General features: G+C 38.1%; 1 protein-coding gene across 3 annotated transcripts; it reads right to left on the reverse strand.

Moving 5' to 3' along the window:
• Positions 1-616: 616 nt before the first annotated feature.
• LOC113052149 (H(+)/Cl(-) exchange transporter 5) lies at positions 617-21,619 on the reverse strand. Of its 3 annotated transcripts, none has more exons than XM_026216501.1 (13): positions 21,286-21,619; positions 20,106-20,243; positions 16,041-16,189; positions 15,867-15,966; positions 13,555-13,742; positions 12,159-12,278; positions 11,365-11,571; positions 10,924-11,004; positions 9,436-9,999; positions 8,916-9,102; positions 8,227-8,625; positions 6,906-7,122; positions 617-5,460 (listed from the first exon to the last, which is right to left on the reverse strand). In XM_026216501.1, the coding sequence occupies exons 2-13, from the start codon at positions 20,236-20,238 to the stop codon at positions 5,370-5,372; spliced, it is 2,436 nt and encodes an 811-aa protein (XP_026072286.1). In that variant the 5' UTR covers positions 20,239-20,243; positions 21,286-21,619; the 3' UTR covers positions 617-5,369. The 3 variants fall into 3 exon arrangements, with proteins under 3 accessions (XP_026072286.1, XP_026072285.1, XP_026072287.1); XM_026216500.1 differs by having other exon boundaries at positions 12,159-12,281; XM_026216502.1 differs by having other exon boundaries at positions 12,159-12,281; positions 16,041-16,155; positions 20,069-21,497.
• Positions 21,620-22,337: the final 718 nt, after the last annotated feature.

The raw sequence follows: 22,337 nt of genomic DNA on the forward strand, positions 1-22,337 counted from the left end.
AACCCACCCACACGGACACACATGGTGCTCTTACACAAAAGATGTTTTCAAAGACAAAAAATGTTTGTTTCTCTATCATGGTGGGGACTTCCCATTGGCTCTTATTGTCTTGCACTCTTTTAAGTGGTCTTTTTCTATTATTTTATACTCTTTTCTTTTTACTCATTTTTAAATGAAAACTGAAAAAACATGTATACACACACATATTTCAGATTTTGAATTTAAGAAATTAAATTTAATTGTTGCTGTTTTAATACTTGAGCAAGGATGCATTTCAATGATCAAAAGTGAAGATGTGTATAATGTTACGAAATATAATTTGAATAATTGTTTTCAATATTGATGATAATGATTCATGTTTCTTGAGCGCTAATGATTTATAAAAAATCATGTAACACTGAAGACTAATGAAATTTCAGTTTTGGCATCACAGGAATAAATTACGTTAAAATGTATTTAAATAGAAAAAAAAATTAGCTATGTTTCTATTTTTGTTAAATGTGTTCTTGGTGAGTATAAGATACTTTTTTATGCACTATATTTATTGTGTGTGTGTGTGTGTGTGTGTGTATTAAATTCTCAGAAACAATTATTTAAAAAAACAATAACAAATAAATAATTTATATATTTTATTTATGAACAGGACATGATTTCAAAATGTGGGATCACATTGCAAACCTCTTAAGCATGTCTCAAGAATATTACATAATGTAATACATAATGCTCACCATGTAGTAATTACTACTTTGCTAAAAATCAGGTAAGTAGGATGCAAATTTATTATTAGTATCTCCACTAATTGACTGGAAGTTAGTTTGTTCAATTAACAAACCACTTTAACAATTGACAATTTCAACCAGTTGGCAAGGCTTCTGACATTTTACAATATTTCACAATTTGTTTTATCTTTGCACTATGGCCAAGATAAACAAAGCTCTTAAAATACAATGCCAGATATATAACGACTCTTGCTTACGAAGCATATACTCACCACTGGGGCCTTCCCTTTAAGGGATATTTTGTCATATGAAAACCCACATAAAAGTGTATGCACTCAGATCCAAGCATCTTCTGTCTTCTAGACAACCAACTACGAGTCACCATCATTCTCACGTCTGCTTAGGATCCTGATGTCTCACCATCAAAAAAGGAAAAAGAAAGCACACTCACAAGCACACCATTTTACTAAATCAGCATTGACCACACACACCAATCTATTCACTATTAGATGTGGCCACACACACCCTGAGCATATCTACCCTCACTCACATCAACTGAAACACTCCATCACACATTCCCCTTGCCAGCGCTCCCAAGCAATCTGTCACTCATATGTGTCATCGTTAAAACTTTTCTGCCATTCATGAAGACCACCAGGCATTCCTATTCACAAACCCAACCTTGTCCTCCCCAATACCCAGAATCCACCAGAAAACACTGGAATGTCACAAGAATCAAAATGCTCTCCGAATCAAAACATCTCAGCACACACACACACACAGGATTCACTTATCTCATTTATTTTTGCAGGGCCTAAAAAGAGTAAACACAAGTAAACAAATGGGACAGCTGGCACAGGGAGAGCGGCGGCGGGGCTGGATCACCTCCTTCCTGAGAGACAATCATCATCCCTCAGTCCCATAGCCATCTCCTCTCCTGTCTGAGACACTGAAATGAGGCCAGTTTCAAATAAAATAAGAGAGAAAGGCTCTGATATGATATATAGGAACAAATGTAAGATGTTAAGTCAAAGTTGTAGCTATCTCACATTTCGAGATATAGTATCAGATTGTGAGAAACGAATGCAACCAAAATCATTGCAATTACATTATTTCTTCAACTCCGACCCAGAAACAGACTTCCATACGTTACCCATCTTAAAATGGCACAGGATAAGTAACGCGCTACATAAAAGCAGTGCTTTTTTTTAACAAACGCTACAAGCACAATGAACCTGAGCTGAAGAATTACAAGGGTGTGTTTTGTTTACAGATCCATGTACAATTATTCTCGAAGTCATCTGTGAACAATAAAAAAAAAACAAGCAAAAACACGCCCTAGACAGATCATTTCACATTGTTGCTACTTTAAAAAGCATTTGTGCTTTTTCAAAAGACAATATTCCTGATAATAAAGTTGCAAAAGAATAGCTATTAAAACATTGGCCTTCAAAAGTTGTGGGGGAAAAAAAAGTTCTGAAGCAATAGATGAGACTCACCCACAATCCTGTGGCGTTTTAAGAGACCCTCAGCGATTTCCTTCAAATACCACACTGAACACGAACCAGCATGGATCTGTTTCTACAGCCACCAGAGTCTATTGGGATTCTGGGTTGGGGGTGAATGCTAATATTTCTGGAATTTTCAAGTCCTGGAGTCTTTGAGTATGTAAGATAAACCAAAAACTTGAAGCCATAAGCCATTATTTTTATATTTAATACATAAACATACTTTTTGACCTCCAGATGAATGAAGTCTGCATGGAATGCATCATTCAGGTTTCTTCAAATGGACAAAAGTTCTTTTGACAATATGATATAAGCACAGACATACAAATACTGTAATGGAAAACATTTGTGTGCAAATAAATACCTATTAAAGCTAACATCTCATCCATAAAATGGACACATACTTCATCTCCGATAAGTGCTTTAGAATAAATTTGGTAATAACCGTATAGTATTTTTGGCAAAAACAAAACAATTGGATATACATGCTCATTGACACCTGTAAAAGCAATTTACTTAGGTTAAGCATTTGTCCTCAGCCCTCAACTGTTTGCATAGAAAAAGGCAAGTAGACACCAAATAACAGCTGTTTACATGCTGCTTCCTGAGTTGAAAAGTTGCGTTCTGTGAGCCACGTTCTGTAGATAAGAACATAGGAGGTCTGTTGCATGTCCTTGCCCATTTCATTTGGTCCTGTCCTGGCCTGGGTCCTTCTGCACCAATCGAGTATTGGGTTACAGCGCAAAGAGGCTCAGCACCCACCCGGATTGCAGGAATGAGTGAAAGTCCTTCATGCCAAGTCTTTCCAATAACCCCCCCTTGTGACACAGAGGGGACCTTTGTGAAACGCTCCCTCCACTGACCAGTGAACACTGTTTAATTAATCTTTTCTGCTCTCCCTCCTCCCATATTTCGAAGTTTTCCACGGAAGGCAAAAGAGAAAAGTGTAATCTCTCCTTCCAACACCCCTATGGCCCCACACACAAATATTCACACACATACACACACCTTTTTCTTTCAATAATCACAGCGCAAGAATTTCTTTTTTCCCCTACTCTATTATATAGTTCAGAATCGCCTGTTGTTTAAAGACTGGACCGGAAATTGTCTTTCTAAGAGTGGAAGGCGGTCGGGGCTGCGTGACGGTGCTTAAGGGAAGCGGTCGGGGGACATCCTGGCGACCGGGAGCCCAGACGAGCAGGAGCGAATGGGAACAATAGCCCTCCACGACCTCCCTGCCCCTAATCCAGCTCTCGGGAATTACAGCGAGTAGGGAAAGAGCATTTAGAACAGGCACGAAAAGAATCAAATGCCTTTAATAGGTCATAAACCACCCAAATGCCAATGCAGGGGAAAAATACCATGCACTAAACTGGAGGGTGGAGGTTTTAAAATGCACAGAGATAAAAGTCGAGCAAGGAAGAGGACTACAGTATGAGTGTTTCCCTTTCATTACAGGGAGGATCTTGTTATGTCATGATTGGGTCCTCACGGACAAACAAGGGAGTTGCCTGGAGATGCTTCGCTGAGGTTGTCTGAGGATGATAGCTTGGTTACATGAGAAGGACAGCGAGGTGATGGATGAAGGAACCGAGGGGCCCAGGTGCTCACTGTGAGCATAGAAATGTAAGGAGTCCCAACTGTAATGACATGAGAGAATGCCGCAACACACCCAGCAAGTGAACCGGGCCAAGAATCAATCAGATGGCGCACAATGTCCAGAATGAACAGTCTGTGAGTTAGTGTCGCCTGGTGGTGCCACACAGGAACAGCAGCTTGGTTCATTTGGGAAGCTGAGTGGAAATCAGTTGTTTAGCAGCCACTACAAACTTTTGGAAATCATATGCCACTGGTAAGACCAAATAGCTTGTTGTAATAGCAGAATGACAAAGGGAGAACCAGGGCACTTCAACATAACTGTTGAAGGCATATTTCATACAAAAAAGAAAATTCTGTCATCTGTTTACCCTTATGTTGTTCCAAAACAGTATGACTTTGTATTCTTCTGCAGAACACAAAAGAACAGATTTTGAAGAATGTTGGTAACCAAACAGTTTCAGTTGCAATCACTGCAATCGACAAAAGCCCCCACTAAGACTCTCTCAAAAGAATATATTATTTTAGGTTTTACAGAAGAATAAAATAATCATACAGATTTGGAACATTAAAAGGGTGAGTAAATGACAGAATTTCTGGATGAACCATTCCTTTAAGGCACCATCCACAATAAAAATCAACATTGACTTCTGTCTTGTTGAAGTCATATATAAAACGCTTCAAAAGTGGCGCGTTATCTTCAAAACTTCCTTCTTTAGAGTGAGAAATAGAGGAACAGCACTACTGGCGGCGTTTAGCTAATATGCATAAATGAGAAAAAGTAAGTGCGTCTGTATGACTTTTCAATATGATACACCAAATCTCACTGCATTTTGACAAAAGGCGGCACATCTTCCCACAGGGATCGTTCGACACACGCAGGTTCAGACAAGACACCCTTAACGCACGTTTGCCAGATCATCTCAGGAATGTTCTCACCCTTCTGAAGTTCCTTTAGAGGTCAAACGTCACTCCAGGGATGGAAATCCTGCTAAATAATAGCTTAAGCTACCTTTTGTTGGCTGGTCTCAGTCAGTTGGGTCTCCCAGCCCAATAAATACCCCAAATTCCCAAAAACCAGCAACCCAGACGAGCCTGAGAGACTAGCAACCGTGGAAAGTTAGTTCAAGCTACTTTTAGTAAAGTAAAGCACCATAAACTAATAAAGAACACAAAAAAAGAAGTCGTCATTGATCCCCAAATTTAAATATAAATGCAGACAGGAAAAGCATTTGGTCCACATGCAGCAAGTCCTGATGGCAACAATTCAGATCAGCTTTTATGAGGTGTCACAGGTGTGAGGGGACAGCATTACTCACATTGCTGTCTCTGTAGCCTCCGGACAGGATAAACAGCTCCTGTCTGAACATGTCCACTACTGGAGCTGCGAAAAGCTGCCTTAGGCCACTCTCAGACCACTCTATATAGCAGTACCTCAGTGTCACAGAGTCCTACCACTGTCAGCATCATCGCAGGATGATTCAGCCCTCTGTGTGTGTGTGTGTGCAGGAGTCAGTTTATCCTGTCTGTTCAGTCTTAAGAGTCTTCAGTTGAAGAGGATTGATTCCGGGTCTCTGTTGGCCATCTGCGCCATGTGTTTAAGAATGTCCTTTTTAGTGATGATTCCCAGCAAACGCCTGAGTGAGCGACAGAAAAGAGAGGGAGAAAAAGGATTCTTGTTTTTAATTAATACAGATCATTGATCTGTCAGGACACACAAATCAAACAGACAATTATTGAACAGATGGTCCTAGTTAGCATATGCATGAGAGAGACTGCGTTTGTGTAAAGATTCAATGCCACATGTTCTTAGAGAAGACTGAAAACACACACACACACACACACACACGCACTCTTTTTATATTATGTCATTTCCTTTTATTGTCCTAGATAGACTTGAAGGGTGGATCACAGGGATTGAGAAACAGCCACGTTGATTCACTCAACATCGGGACCGGATTAAAACACACACTTTAAAAGAACTCCAGGAGGAATCAGCTTCAGCTGTTTTGAACAAATATAATAGGGAGCACTCATATGAGAAAGGACATGTGGAAACAAAAACACAACAAAAAAACTCAATGTGGACTTTTATAAGTATAAAGGCCCCCATCAAAGAAGAGCAAAGGCTGAGCTACGACAGCCCTCCTGCTTGGGCTGGTGTCTATTTACATAAGGTTTAACGAACATAGTTTAACTGCAAATTCGAGACAACAGCTCTGTTCTTAAACCTAGTTGGCTGACTTTTGACACTGCAAATCATGAACAGCCCTCAAGGCAACATTCGAACTGATGTTGAACCTTATACATTTCTGATTTGAAATGCTCAACATGGGCAGCAATGACACAGATATGGGAGAGTTGACTCAATTGATTCCAACAGATAATGACATTAGCATGGTGCTAAGCTAACCTATTTAGTTGTACTAATTTTTGTTGTACTTTAGCAGTGGTTCTAACATCTGCACAACTCCCAGGTCCCTCACTGTCAAAGAAAATATTCCTAGGCCCATCAAGATATTTATGGTAGTTCTGCTTTACTGACAAAGCTTTTTTTTTTTTTTTTTTTTTAAGAAACTAGGACTATAGAAATAGAATAATACAACTACACTTGACATTACTATAAAATTATATCAATTATGAAATATGTGCAAGGTTTTATAAATTTTCCACAATTTCCAGTTCTAAAAATCACACTTTTTACAAGCTATTCTAGGTTCTAGCCGTCTCAGATGCTGTCCAAATCTGTATCTCAGAAGGTTAGGTAGTGTTGCTGCCACATGTTGCCTTTAATGCTTGGTAGCTCACTAGGTTTTGAAAGAGAACTAATGTGTAACTTTAGAGCTGAGATTAAAATCTTTCAGTCAGACCTGCGTTCATACAGCTAGAAATGAGACATGATCACTAAAATGCTGTGTATTTCTCCTTGGCCCGGTCGAATCTAGCTTGACATGGCAAAAACTAAATTACAGCTTCATTCTGCTTCCCATGGGAGAAAACTAAAATCTTCTACATTGGCATCTCATCTAATTCTTTAAAGAGACCACATAGTTATATAAATCATGCATGTCGACAGACTCACCCATTCTGAATGACGAGGCACTGCCGCAGGCCAAGCTTGCGGAAGATGTCCACCACGATTTCCATGGGCGTGTGAGCCGTGACCGTAAAGGGGCTGAGGTCCAAGATGCTGCGCAGTTTGACTGCAGGAGGAGCGCTGGGTGACGCGGGCGGGTCACATTCAGTGAACAGGACAGCAGACACGCTGACTACACCCTCCTGATACCGCCGTGCATTTTCTAAGATGATTGAGGGGAAAAAACACAGGGATATTAGCTGGATAAACTCAACTAATCTATCAATTACAACAAGGGTTAATTAACCACACTTCTGTGGCAGCCCATGGATGGTTCAGAAATCATCATATTGCACACAAAACTGGCAGGAACTGGCTGGAATCACTGGTTCCAATCTGATTGGCGGACCGCTCTAAAATGTCTTGGATTCAGGGCACACTGGTTTTTAATCAGTCATCCAGAAACAAAGTTGCACTTACAAGGCGCCAGGCTGACAAAATCTCTGCGGTATCAACTCTTCGACTGATAATCAAGGGTTTGGTTTGAGACATTTAGTAGCAAGAAGAAAAAAAATTGCTTTCAGAATGTGGTCGGTTGCTTTATAGTCACTTGGCTTGGTTTAGACTCCTACTGATGTCATGATGGCCTGCAAGTAACTTTTAACAGAGAGCAATATACAACCTAGAAATATTGTAAAAAATAATTTTACACTTTATATTTTTATATTACACTTATGTTTCCCAAAAATATTAAGCAGCACAATGGTTTTAAACACTGATGAAAATATTGGTTTCTTTCAAAGAACTGACCATAACCTTTTGAATTGAAGTATGTTTTTGTGTGTGTGTGTGTGTGTGACATATCAGGATACAACTTTGTATAATGACATGGGTATGACACAGGTATTACAAGGAGAGGGTGACTTATGAGGACATAACCCATGTCCCCATTTTTCAAAACGCTTATAAATCATACAGAATGAGTTTTTTTGAGAAAGTAAAAATGCACAAAGTTTCCTGTGAGGGTTAGGGTTAGGTGTAGGGTTGGTGAATGGCGATAGAATATACAGTTTCTACAGTATAAAAACCATTACGTCTATGGGATGTCCCCACTTTTCACAAAAACAAACGTGTGTGTGTGTGTGTTTATATAAACTACTTATAAGGTTTGGAAAAGCATCCTACTACATTTTTCATCTCTTATTTTTCATATTACATGACTGGATACTTTCGGGACAGCCCTTGTACACACTTTATTTACAGGGTTTTCTAAGTCAAAGAAAAAAAAACAGTAAATATGTGGAGCGACCAATAAAAAGACACTCACCTAAGGATATGACCAGATCCCTCCTCAACACAAAGCCCACCAATCTCTGAGACTGCTGTGAGATAACCACAGGAAAGCCGCTGTAGGTGGTGTCTGCGATGAGTCTCTCCACCTCCTCGACAGTCATTCTGCTCTGCGTCAGCACAGACAGTGGCGGGTCGCTCCGCTGCGGCCGCATCACATCCGTGGCAAGAGTCTTGTGGCGGATTTCTTCTTTGGCCCCCAGGAAAGGGTAACCATTGAGGCGGATGTGGGCCTCGTAAATGCTCTCGCGACTCAGAGCATCAGCGACCCATTTGCTGGTCATGGTGGCAGCCATGAGGGGCACAATGTACTCTAAACCTCCCGTCAGCTCGAACATAATGACCACCAGAGAGACGGTCATACGGGTCACACCACCTAGCAAGGAAAAGAAAAAATGCTTGCTTGCTAATTTGAAAATGCAGCAAGATTATAGCTAGATGTAGTGATTTAACAGTCTTATGCAAGTTATTAGAATGTATGAAGGAAATATGTCAATAGAGTCAATGACTAAGCAAGGTCAGGCTACGTTGCTCCTGAAAGCCACCATTAAATGCTTCTGCATGAAAGACTGTGCAGGGCAGTTTGGTTGCGAAGTGAAAAATAAAACATCTGGAAAATGAATGTTCAGTAGATTTTCACAGAAATGCAGCTGAATCACCCCTCACCCAGACAGGCTGCTGCGCCCACCATGGCATACAGGCCCGGCGTGATGCAGTCTGCCCCTGGAGAGCACCAGCCTCTCAAAATGTCCCGTTCGTGGTTGTGTACGGCTAGCTGCTCCATGCCCACTCCAAGAAGTCTGCCTGCTATAGCCCCCACCGCAATACTAGGGATGAATAAACCAGAAGGCACCTGGAGAGAGAACAAGGAGCAAAACAGAATTAATAGATAAAGATGGCAGAGCCATAATATTTCATATTATTTTTCCTCATTACAAGGCTGAAACAGGCATAATAATTACTCAGTTTCTGAGTTAAAAAAGCCCACTTTACCAACATTTAGGAAACCATATTGTTGTCACATGACAAAGCCATGAAACTAAAAACCTTTCCAAAATCATATTGTACCATAGTCAATTTGTGGAGTTATTGTATAAAACCATTATATTAACTAATTTTGTGGTTTTATTCTCCGAACTGCCCCGATATTCGGTTTTGCCTTCACAAACACATCTAGGTCTGTTACCTTCATGCCAAATGTAGCCACAGTGATGAGCATCTTAAAGACCAGAGCAAGAGCTAGCTGCCACATAGCTGTATAGAGACCTGGTCCCGCCAGCCGAGCCCCCAGACCATTAGCGGCAGTGGCATTAACACTTCCAGATGTGCTTCCACTGTTGACGGTGTAGTTGCAGAGTTTGGATGAGTCCAGCAGACCACAGTCATTAAACAGCTCAGAGATCAGTTCGCTGCTGCTCATCCGAGTGTACTCGATTGGGAACGCCAGCAACGCTGTGAGCAGGGTGACCACCAGAACCTCAATGACAGGGTAGTGGCCAAGACGGGTGTTCTTACGGAGACGGCACCAAGCAATGTTAGCATGAATGAAGAAAGCACCCCAAAGCCCACCGAAGATGCCCAGAAGCACAAAAGGGATAAGTTCTAGAAGATGCCAGGGAGTGTGGAACTCCACGTAGAAAAGGACCAGTCGGCTGTTGCCGAAGGGATTAATGTAGCGAAGGGTGAATGCTGCGACCAGAGCAGCGAAGAACGAACGCCACAGAGTCTTTAGAGGGAAGTAGTAGCTGACCTGAAATAGAAATGCATGAGAAATACGGTCACTGTCAGATGTTCAAAGAACATTCAGCTGATGTTTTCACAGTTTATTTATAATTCAGCAAACACAACTGTTAAAAAAAACTCGGGGTCAGTAAAAAATTAACACTTACTCATTATGGACACGTTAAGTGGATCAAAAGTGACACTAAGGCTATAAGGTGGTCCTACTGAACTTTATATTCATCAGAGACTTAAAAAAAATGGATCACAATTTTTGTTTACTTTTACTTATAATAATGTTAAACAATATTACAGTTTTTACTGTATCTTGTAAATAAACGCAACCTTGGTAAGTATAAATAGAACATTAAAAAATAAAAAACCTTATCTTCTGACAGAGCCTTGCCACCCATAGTTGATCGTTTGCTTCAGTTGCACGACCAAGGACTGAAACGCTCCGAGAAACGCTCTTTTCATGCTGAGCCAATCAAAATGACCACAGCGGATTGCAGTTGAAAGTTAAATGGCTTTGTGTGCCATTGAGAAGGTGATTAGATGCACATGATTGAGTCAATTTTAGGATGGGGCGGGTGATCCTTTTTCCAACACAGTGTGAATCTGTTTTTTTATTTTTCTGACAAGTTGCTGTTATATCTAAATACAGCTGGATAAAACAAAAAATGTGTCCGCAACAAAAAACAACACAATGGGATTATTTTAAAGGGGGTGATTTTTTTCTATACCGAGACACTTAGTTGGACATTATCTTGAAATAACCCCCTCTAAATGATCCCTGATCCCATCTGGGTTCATTTTGGGTTTACTTAGCTGACTGTTTAATAACCTTTCCAAAAGGTAAAAAAAACAACAAAAAAAAAACATAAACATTCAATTCAGAAATATACAAGAATCAATGTTTATGAAAGGTCTACAGAAAAAAAAATAAAATGCTTACCTCTTCCAAACTGAAAAGCACCCCTCCAATGGGAGCACCGAATGCTACAGACACTCCCACTGCAGATGCTGCAGACAACACCTGATACACAAACAAAAACTGATATTTACTCATTTACATTCCATTGCATTCTTATTTCCCAAGTAAAATAAAATAAAGAGCACATTCACCATCCTAAATTCATGAAAAATGAATTATACATCACCCTGGATAGTCTAGAAAAAGCCTTGTCTGTTCGCCATTTCTATTACCAAATTGGCACTGGAAACTTCCAGCACATCACTTAACAGAGACCAAGCCAAGAGGCTTATATCAGCGTATTACATTACAAGTTTTGATCCAAGTCGCAAAATACTTTGTTACTTTTCCGTCAGTCTATCCCACACTCCCCTCTCCCTTATCTCTCCATCACTCCTCTCCTTATCTCCCGGTTCCTCTAACCTCTCGTCTCTTGGCCTCATTTCGACGGTATTTGGTGAAGAAATGGCAGAGGATGTTTGCGCAGCAGCAGGCTACATGAACCAGCGGACCCTCCTTCCCCAGACTGAGGCCAGACGAGACGGCCAGCACAAGTGTGACGGTCTTTATGATCAAAGTCCACTTCCCCAGGTAACCCCGAATTATAAAGCCACTCAGGATGGTCTTAATCTGCAAGAATTAAAGACTGGTTAGTCAGGATTCAAAATCATTTTCCCGACTACAAGTTAAAGAACGCAGGTTAAGCAGTTATTCTTGGCATATAAACAGCTCTTAATGGACCGTTTTAGAAAAAGGCATTAGAAATGTCTCTCTTCTAACAACTCCTCCACATGAATTTAAATCAGTAGTACAACTACAATAATCTAACATGGGGTTCTGACAGAAAGCCCTTCATTGTTCTCTCTGCCAGGGTTAGAAAGCAGAAGCATTTGTGGTCGAACATCTGAAAACATTTTGAACATCTGAAAACAGTACAGAAAATTGTGGAACTGTCGAAAACGGTGCAATATACAGATATAATCTCGATCCAACTGTTTGTGTCCATTCACCATCTCACTTTACTCAGACAGTTTTAAATTAACCTGAAGAAAGAGTTTGAGGTATAAAGTGCCTACTACTTAATGGGGGGGGGGGGGTTCTGAAGTCACAACTAATGTGAAGCTGAAGTGACGAAACAGAAAAGTCCTAGAATGAGTGGTTTGTTGGGGAAAGATGCATGATGCATTGTGTGTGTGAGCGTTTGAGGATCATCTCACCTCTGGTATTCCTGAACCGCAAGCATAAGGGGCGAAAGCTCTCACAAGAATCACAGCCAGGAAGGCGAAGAGAAGAGCCCAGCTCACATACATGAAATGATTCAGCACATTTACACCGCCCTGCTGCAGGACACACACAGGAAACGAGAGAAACATAAGGATCTTATACACTGACACCCCCTGCAGGAAATATCTAGAGTTAAGAGGCCACAATTGTTCTTACATTCCACATGAAACCCTGATTCAGAATTTTGGGTCAAAAAAAATAAATAAAAATAATTTAATACTGTTAGATTTGAGGAGGCATACATCCTAATTAAGGCTTGAAGCTCCCTCCCTAATGAGATGTTGGTTTAAAAGTCTTTAAAATAATGCCTAGCATTATTTATGCAAGACAGCATCCTAAAAAAATATCTACAGAAATTACTTTTAAAAAGAATGATAAAGTTCAGGATATGCGAATAAAAGTTTAAATTTAAACATATGCTGCCAGTTTTTTATAGTAAAAAAAAAAAATATATATATATATATATATATATATATATATATATATATATATATATATATATATATATATATAAATTCCTTATGTTATTTTTGTCACTTTTCCAAAAAGAATATTGTAGTTTACTCTTTGTACCACAAGGGTGTGTATAATATACACTACCAAAAATAAGTTTTAAAAATATAAGGGACACATTAAATTGATCAAAAGTGACAGCGAAGACATTTCTAATGATATAAACTATTTTATTTCAAATACGATGTCCTGAAAAAAAGCGTCATTGTTTTTCCCCAAAATTAAACTGCTCAACAAATCAGCAGCTTAGAATGGTTTCTACAGGATCATGGACCACTACTGGATTTTTAAATAAGTGATGCAAGTTAACCATTGGCAACCATAAAACAATTACTAATTTAAAAGCATATTAAAAATTTGACAGCCCCCAAACGTCTGAACGGTAGTACATCCCAACACCAGCGACAAGCAAAGAACTGTAATCCAGAGTGAAGAGAGGCACTTGGAACTCATTTCATTTCGAATTTGCAAAACACTTTATCATACATTTATTTGAAAATCTTTGAGCTAAACAGGCCTGTAAATCTTGGATTCCACTAAACAGGAAAACACGTATTACAATAATCAGACAGAATATAAAAAGGAAACATACATCTGTTCTTCATCCGTCAAACATGTCAGTAACAATGTGATGTTTCACGAAAACAATAACCACAAATGTTTGCACTGTCACTGGAAAAAAATATGCAAAACTTGATTCAAAGCCGTAAACCACACCATAACGATGAAATGATTTCTCATGCAATATTCTCCTCTTTTTATTGTACTCTTGCTCTGGTAACATGGATCTCTGTCACGCAATGTGCCTGAACCCACCTCACTGACGCCAACCATGAGTTCTGCCCAGCTTCTCCACTGGGGACACTTGTCTCTTTCGTGGAAAGTGCTCTCATTGGACGCCCAGCAGCAGTGCTCGTGATTAAACCAGAACCCATTCAGGCACACGCCCTCTTTAAGGTCCGTCATCCAATGGGCAGCAATGTCTATACCTCCAGCCAAGGCTCCTGGTGAGGGGTGAGACGGGGGACAAAAATCCTTCAGTTCACATCATACACAATCACTGCTTTTAAATTTTTTTAAAGGGAATGTAAGTGGTGTTTGTCCAATGCAAACTATCCATCACAATGCTCGGGTTTTATAGGAGTTTGCCAGAGTGTTGGTATGTGTTTGTTCAGTGCAGATTTTAGCACACAACTCAGTGGTTGCTTACTGGCCCAAGCTCATCCTCAAGTTTCTGTGATATTCTGGCTCCTAGATATGACACTAGTACCTTTCTTCAATGCAAGTTTATTAAATTTTTCAATTTTTTGTTGTCCACCAGGCTAAAATCATAGATCTGACAGCAAAGAAAAGTAATATCACCTCTCATCAACATCTGAGGTATCATTACTCTCCCTATGTCACAAATGCTGTGTGATGTGTTGTGTACTTGAATAGGAATTTAGTTTTATATGGAAGCCCATTTCTGACAAACACACACACACACACACACACACAAACACAAATCATGCTTTGGAAAGTTATAACTTTTACAGTCATAAAAACAATTACGACACACAAATTCATTAAGAGATACAACAGCATAATTATTAACAGCAATTCTAAATTGTGGTCAGCTTTTTATTATTATTTATGATTTCATATGTTAAACATTTTTTAATAATTAGGATTTTTTTTTTTTATGTCAGACATATGCTTCTATACTCAGGTCGCCAGGAGCAGATTTGGTAGCGCTTGGGGTTGTGCAGGTATTAAAAATAAAAATAATTAAATCATAAAATTACTATTGTTTGACAATAACAAGTGTAATTTATAATAATATTTTGACAATAATAAGTGTAATTTATAATAATATTGACATTTCTATCTATCTATCTATCTATCTATCTATCTATCTATCTATCTATCATATAACTGTTTCTATCTATCTATCTATCTATCTAATAACTGTTTCTATCTATCTATCTATCTATCTATCTATCTATCTATCTATCTATCTATCTATCATCTGACTTTTTCTATCTATCTATCTATCTATCTATCTATCTATCTATCTATCTATCTATCTATCTATCTATCTATCTATCCATCCATCCTAGCAACATGCTAATAATATTAGAAACATGCTAGTCACATGCTAATCATGCTAGAAACATGCTATTGACATGCAAGTAACTGGCTAAACATGCTAGCGGCATACTAGTCACTTGCTGAACATGCTACTAACATGCTAATCATGCTAGGAACATGCTAATAATGGTAGAAACATGTTAGCGACATGCTAGCAACTTAATAATCATGCTAACAACATGCTAGTCACCTGCCAATCATGCTACAAAAATGCTAGCAACATGCCAGTAACCTGCTAAAAATACTAGAAACATGCTAGCTACATGCTAGTAACTTTGTAATCATGTTAACGACATGCTAGCCACTTGCTAATCATGCTAAGAACATGCTAGTCACTTGCTAAATATACTAATGACATGCTAGTATCATGCTAGCAACATGCTAGTCACTTGCTAATCATGCCAGGAACATGCTAGTCACTTGCTAATGATGCTAGTGACATGCTAATCATTTGCTAAGCATTCTAGGTAAATGCTAGTACCACACTAATCATGCTAGAAACATGCTAGCGACATGCTAGTCACTTGCTAATCATGCTAGAAACATGCTAGTGACATGCTTGTAACTTGCCATCGAACTTAAAACTGTCTTAACTTTTCAAACTTTTTCAAACTCTCTAGTCAGGCAACAACTGCTTAAAACTTTCACGCTAGGCTTTCTCAAGCCAACTTAAAGTTTGTCTTGACAAACTTTTTATCTAGTTTCTTGTTAATACACATCTGACAGTAAAGCACTGATCTTGAATTGGGATATATACAAAATGGACTTATTAACAACAGTAACGTGCAAAATCTATTATAATAATATATTAATTAATTATATATTCTACTTTTTTTAAACGTACCATTATTCTTCTATTGTACGGAACTGAAGTGATTATAAAAGGAGCACTTTTCATGTGTGATTCAGTTGCAGGTTGAAGAAAAGTTTGTTTTTCAAGGCACTTTGTGACTTTTAAGAAGGCAAGTCAACAGGAAGTGGGCAAGATGTGGGCTGACCTGACATGAGTCCAATGAGAAGCATCAGAAGCCAGCCGGAAAAGGCATCACTGATGCTGAAGAGCAAGGCTTCGGTGGAATGCTTACTCTTATTGGTGATCTGAAAGAACGATGAGGTGTTAGAGCAGGAACTGAGGGGTAATGTTTCACAAACAGGTGGAATAACCTGCTCACCTCTCTATGCCGATCTCGGTCTTTAGACTTCTCCCGAACCCAGTCGATGGTGTTGAAGTCCTCATAAGTGCCAATGGCAGGAACGGTGTCATCCAGTAGATCTATCAGCTTAGGACTGCTGTACGGCCTCCAATCTGCCTTACAGCTGCCTACAGGGACAAAACAACAAACTCTCATGGGAAACCAGCAGACACACTGCATATTTTCGTGCAGCATTGCATGCCTATGCCATTTTTCTATTGTGCAAATAAAATGCCAGTTAATCATGGACAATTCCCATTGTGGTCTGAAAGGAATTACAGATAACAACAAGTTCACTAATGTATTGTCCATCAGAGCTGTTAGTGTGTGTGATACTGCTGGCAGGTCAGAACTAATGCAGACAGACGCAACAAAAAGAAAAGGGCTGAAGTTGAATTCAAACGCTGACCACAAATAACACTGAATGAAGTCAACATCAAAATACAAGACAGTTAGAACAGGATACACCGTGAATGTTACATGTGTTTACACAATACATGCACTTTTGGCATGTTTACTTGGAAACAATGCCTAACCTTGAAAACACAAAATTCTTTATTCCAAGAACTATAATTTAAGTGATTGAATCGCACTGGACAGGAATTGATAACTAGACAAGTTGCTTTTGTCTACGTTTACATAGGGCTGGGCAATATGGCCAAAAAAAAATATCTTGGTCAAAATGTAGTTAAAAAAAAAAAAAAAAAAAATCACATCCTGCCCAATGTTGTCCAACAAACAATGTACATATTAAAGACTATGAAATATAAAGTGGATGTAACCCTGTAGGCTATGCTATATATTACATGCAAAAAGGGTTAAAATCACATTACATTATAGCATTGTAACATTAAATTTCTAAAAACCAAAATAATGCTTTTGAATGCAGAATTCACCAAAACAAAAAAAAGCACAGACAAATTGTATTACTTTAATTGTCACTTTATAGTTAGTGCAATCATAAAAATAGACTTACTCGTAGGTTTAAACTTCTTCATATGGCACATTTATTGTCCTATAAATATTTTAGCAAAATGTATATTTTAGTCAGAATTATTGCACTCCAATTCAATTGCTTATTGGTCTTATTGTCTTATTGGCGCGCTCGTTCACTGAAGTCTGAAATGCATTAAAAAGTGCAAGTATCCTATCTGTCAGCACATGTCTGTCAGTGCATCTGACTGGGCAACTGATTTTAACTTACGAGCTGTTTTAAAGCCATTAATATAAAGCATGTCTCATGTTTAAGATAAATTGGATTATGTACTTTCCCCGCTGCAGCTCACTACGTGCGCCACTATTTTTCAGTTGCACTATATAAAACTATTGTATATCGATATAAACAGTATTACCTCATACCAAAATCGCTTTGGAGAATATATTGATATTCTGTATACACCGCCCAGCCCTATGGTTTACACACACACACACACACAATGAATTTATACTGATGCTTAAGTGAAGTGAAGAACAGTCAAATGTTTCAGATCAAACAAGTAGCTGGTTTAACATGTAGAGCAAAACACACCAGGCCTTTAGACTGGCTCTAATACAATGTGACACAAATCCATAGATTCAGGTTCAACTTGTAAGCAAGGCCTCTGCTATCAGAATATTTCATTACTAATTACAGGTGCAAGAGAAGGTCATGTTGCAATCAAAGCATTTGCCATCCATCAGTAAAGCTTTGACCCATAAACCATTATTTGAGTCTGATTTGACTAAGCGGAAAAACTTGAAAGGGGAAAAGATGTTTAAAGCGTGGGGGTTTCAGAGGAACCAGCAGCTGGGTAAAACGAGTCTGTGTGCTTGTATTCTTCTTCGGTAGTATATAGTCTCGTTCAGTTCACTTTGATCTGATATGTTGGGTCTTTTACTTCTGATCCAGTTAAGGACAAAACCAAAATTAATAGAAAGAGTAAAGACTGAGTAAGAGAAGGATAGAGACATTCACCATGAAAAACAGCAGCTAAACCTAAAATGATTTTTCAACCTATTTCCTCTCAGTTTTTAAAATGTTCAAATCAGAAATGAACTTATGCAAACGTTGCTAAAATCTTTAAAGGATAACTGTGCTGACATAATTTGTATGAATATTGAGCAATGGGTCATGTGACTTGTTCTGACAAGCTTCATACTTCAACCAGAAGTGGTAAAATGCACACAGTGGCTTTAACTACATTTCCTGCCTAGCACAGTGACTCATGTCTGCCTCGTACAATTATCAGTTTAATCAAATCATGCATGCTGTAAACATGAGACAGAACTGAGGTGACACAATTTGGTTCGGTCTCCATGAGCTAGACTCTCCAAAATACTTCTTATATTCTCAATGTCACTGATCTCTCACTGACCTTTAAAGTTAACTTAAGAATAACTTTTATATTGGTATCCATTTCAAAATGAATATTTATAGAAGCTTGTCCAAAAGGATAAAAAAATAAATAAATAAAGGTAAAGGTAATCTGCAACTCATAATTTTGAGAAAATAAACGGAGAATTTTGATGTGAACACGAAAAGTGTGAAAAAACATATTGACAATTATTTTATAATGAATTCATCATCTCAAAATTAATTATTATTTTTCTAGCAACTTGGAGTTATTTTCTGAATTAATACTTAGATTGCATGAAAAAAAAAATGAATCTTTTTTTTTTTTTTTATCCCATGCATGGCAGATACAAAATAGATAATTACTTGATTATCCACACCTTTTATATACACACACACAAAACAAATGTTCAAATGTGAGTCAGTATCAAAAATTATACAACAGGCTTTGGAGGGGATTTTATTTGTATATCTCTCAATCATCATCATCTTGCATTACATTTTTTTTGCACCCAACAATAAAAAAAACTACAGAGCTTTGATAATCGTGTCATTTAAATATCATCTTGCTAATCCATATTATTGTGATGTTTATATGCATTTTATGTAAATAGCCTGCTATACTGTTATAAAGATCTCACTGAGTTACATTACAAGCTATCAGAATTTCATCTTTTTGGCCGTTTAGATATCAGCAACTGCACATTGCATATTTTACCTCAGTTTGGGCCTTTGAATATTTTTTTCTTCCTTAAGTAAGAGCAACATATTCTTACTATATCATACTATACCATAAAAACCTGTTGTATCAAAGATGATACTTATTTAAAAAAAAAAAACACACAAATATAAACTTTATTTAGATTTTTTTTTATGTATAAAACAATTCCATTTCCAAGAAACTAGATTTTCTGACATTTAGGCTACTTCATATTTGACCCTGGACCACAAGTCATTATTTAAGTTAAGTTATATTCGTAGAGAAATTATAGATTTTTCTTTTATGCCAAAATTCATTAGGATATTAAGTACAGATCATATTCCATGAAGATATTTTGTACATTTCTTACTGTAACTATATTAAAACTTAATTTTTTATTAGTAATATGCATTTCTATGAACTTCATTTGGACAACTTTAAAGGTGGTTTTCTCAATATTATTTTTTTTTTTTTGCACCCTCCGATTCCAAACTTCAAATAATTGTATCTTGGCCAAATATTGTCCTATCTTATGACTTATGACTGGTTTTGTGGTCCAGGGTCCCATATATCAAGCTTTGCAAGGTTGAGGTAAAACAGTTACATCACAATAAGACTTTCAGACAAGAAGGAAGAGTGAAAAGAGGAAGAAGGTAGAGACTGTGAAATACAAACATGAAAAAGGAACTTCCCGGTACATTAACAGTCTGTCAGTGACATCACACACAGCATCATCTGTCTCTGAGCAGAGAAAAGAGTGATCTGAAACCTAACCAAACTGACACGGCTGAAAGACTAGACCAATGTTTTACAGAACCTGTGTGTGATACTCCATTCAAACTGTAAATGTCTATGCTTTATCTGTCACATTTTTGTACAACAAAAAAACCTAAACATCAAAACAAACCAGTTAATCATGCAAAAGCATAAAGGTCTTAGAAAGAGGCTAAAAAAGTACAGCGTGTCCACTGTAACTGGTTAATATCATCTTCTGTATTGCCTGTGTCCTTACCCGCTCTGTTATCTAGGTCCAGAGGCGGGACATCCTCAGTGAAGTTCTCTGTGACATCTGAAATATCCACCAGCTCATCATCACTGCTTCCACTGGGATAGTAACCGTTGCAAAACCCTCCGTTGTCCATCATCAACCCTGTCAGAGCAGAGAGAACATAAGGTCATAGAGGACTGAGGGGGAGTTAACAAAAAAAATGTTATTCTTCGTCATTTATCGCCCTCAGTCTGTTGCGAAATTATGACATTGAACAGAGCAGATATTACAAATCACTAATAAACCTGATGCAATTCTTGTAAATTGTGTATTTATCACGACTTTTAATGACTACGTTAGTCACGCGGAAGGTCATTGATGATATATGAAGAATTGATTCATGCAAGTCTAGCGTTCAGCTACGCTGGTCACGCTGAATGTTTCTAATTCACTAAAAAGAATCGGCTCCATCGAATCATTCGATCAGGAATCGAGCTACGTTGGTCGCGCTGTGTGTTTCTGATTCCTAAAAAGAATCGGCTCATTCGAGTCATTCGTTCAGGATTCGGGCAACGATAGTTTTTATTGATTGCCTAAAAATTTGTTCGTCAATCTTTCTACATTGTAGAGTGAGTAAGGGTGGTGTAAGAATAAGTATAAATCGAGTAAGTAGTGCAGGAAACACTGTCAGACTTAAAATTCGTAACAACCGTTTTTCCGGTTTTTAACCTCCTGCACAGTGCGGCTTCGGTCAACCGCATTTTGACTGGACTTCTCTGAAATGATGACAGTTAAACTCACTAAGAGTTCAAACACTAACGCGTTACCACTTCCTTTATCTTGTTCCACAAACATTTTACAAGCCAACAAATATCAATGAACAAAAATAACCACACCATCATCGTATAAAGGCTTCGGAGTACCTCTCATTTTATGGACCACACTTTAAAGTCATCAGATAGTTTGTCAATTATTGTAGAGCTAAAGCAATAATGTGACCGAGTTATTGATGTCTTCTGTTTTATAAGCTGAAGTAGCTGATAACACTTCTTCCCTTCGGATGTTTTACAATACATCATCTAAACAAGTTGTCATTTATCATACTTATCTGTCACGAGACTAAAGCTAATCCATTCTTGTGAATGAATCGATCAGTCCAAGTGATTCGGTTGGCTGGATCCGACCAAAAAAGTTTGATACGTACCTCTGTGTGTCTTTGCGTAATAGCTGTAGCTGTTATTAAGCAGTGGACTTTACTGATGCACCAAATACTGTGATTTGGATTTTAAAGTCCCTCAGACAAGCAATGCCGACGTAATCTTCCACAGCTGTCCGCCACCTCCGTCAGCTGGTGCGTCACAGTTTTCCCGGCAAAAGCATCTCACAAGCTCTTCACCACGAATGTCTTCAGTCTGATCGCACAGACCTTTCGCATGTGATAGAGATGATAGAGGAAGGTGTCCGAGTACCGATGCATCGCTGAGGGTTTTTTAGTTCAATAACTGTCCCCTTCCTCAAATGTGAACGGATGAACATCACGTGTTTGGAGGTCAATAGCTCCATCTAACGTCTTGAGGAATTACTGAAAATATTTAATTGCATCCCAGCAGCACTCGTGTAGTGACAGTGACAGCAAAGTCCTTCAGAAAAACAGTTTTAAGCATGTTTTTTTATTATTATTATTGTTGTTTAATGATTACATTTTCAGTTGTGGGCCTTAACAAAGTATTAACAATTACAAAGGGAGTTACATCTGAATAGTTTCAGATTTCATTTATTTCTATCCCAAAATGCATAGACAGCTCTAATCTGTATTGGAGAGGATTTTTGCATATTTTGAAAGTCTGAAAGTAATCAGTGTTGAGTACTACTGTAGGGTCAGCTCTGCTTGGTTTAAAAGTTTGAAAATGATTAACAGTTCATTAACATTCGTTAGAAATTAAGCAAAGTAATCAAATGTAATCAGTTACCGTACATTATTTTAGAAAAGTAATTGAAATAGTTACACTACTTAATACATTTTCAATAGGGTGACATGTAATCTGTAACCTATTATAAAGTAACCTTCCCAACACTGTGTGTCTGTGTGTGTGTGTGTGTGTGTGTCAAGTTTTTAATTCTTTCATTCAGCAAGGATGCAGGATTGATCAAAAGTGAGAGAAAAGACTATATACTGTAACAAATTTTAGCTTTGCCATCACAGGTATAAATAACATTTTTAAATATTTTACAATAAAAAACAAAAACATATATTTT

The sequence above is a fragment of the Carassius auratus genome, chromosome 32 (assembly GCF_003368295.1).
Source record: "Carassius auratus strain Wakin chromosome 32, ASM336829v1, whole genome shotgun sequence".
Taxonomy (NCBI): domain Eukaryota; kingdom Metazoa; phylum Chordata; class Actinopteri; order Cypriniformes; family Cyprinidae; genus Carassius; species Carassius auratus.

Coding starts and splice junctions, on each gene's coding strand:
- LOC113052149 (XM_026216502.1), bottom strand. CDS start 20,238: ATGATGGACAACGGAGGGTTTTGCAACGGTTACTATCCCAGTGGAAGC. Junction 12,282..13,554: donor TCATGGTTGGCGTCAGTGAG/GTGGGTTCAGGC, acceptor TGTGTCCTGCAG/CAGGGCGGTGTAAATGTGCT. Junction 10,000..10,923: donor TGCTTTTCAGTTTGGAAGAG/GTAAGCATTTTA, acceptor TTTCTATTTCAG/GTCAGCTACTACTTCCCTCT.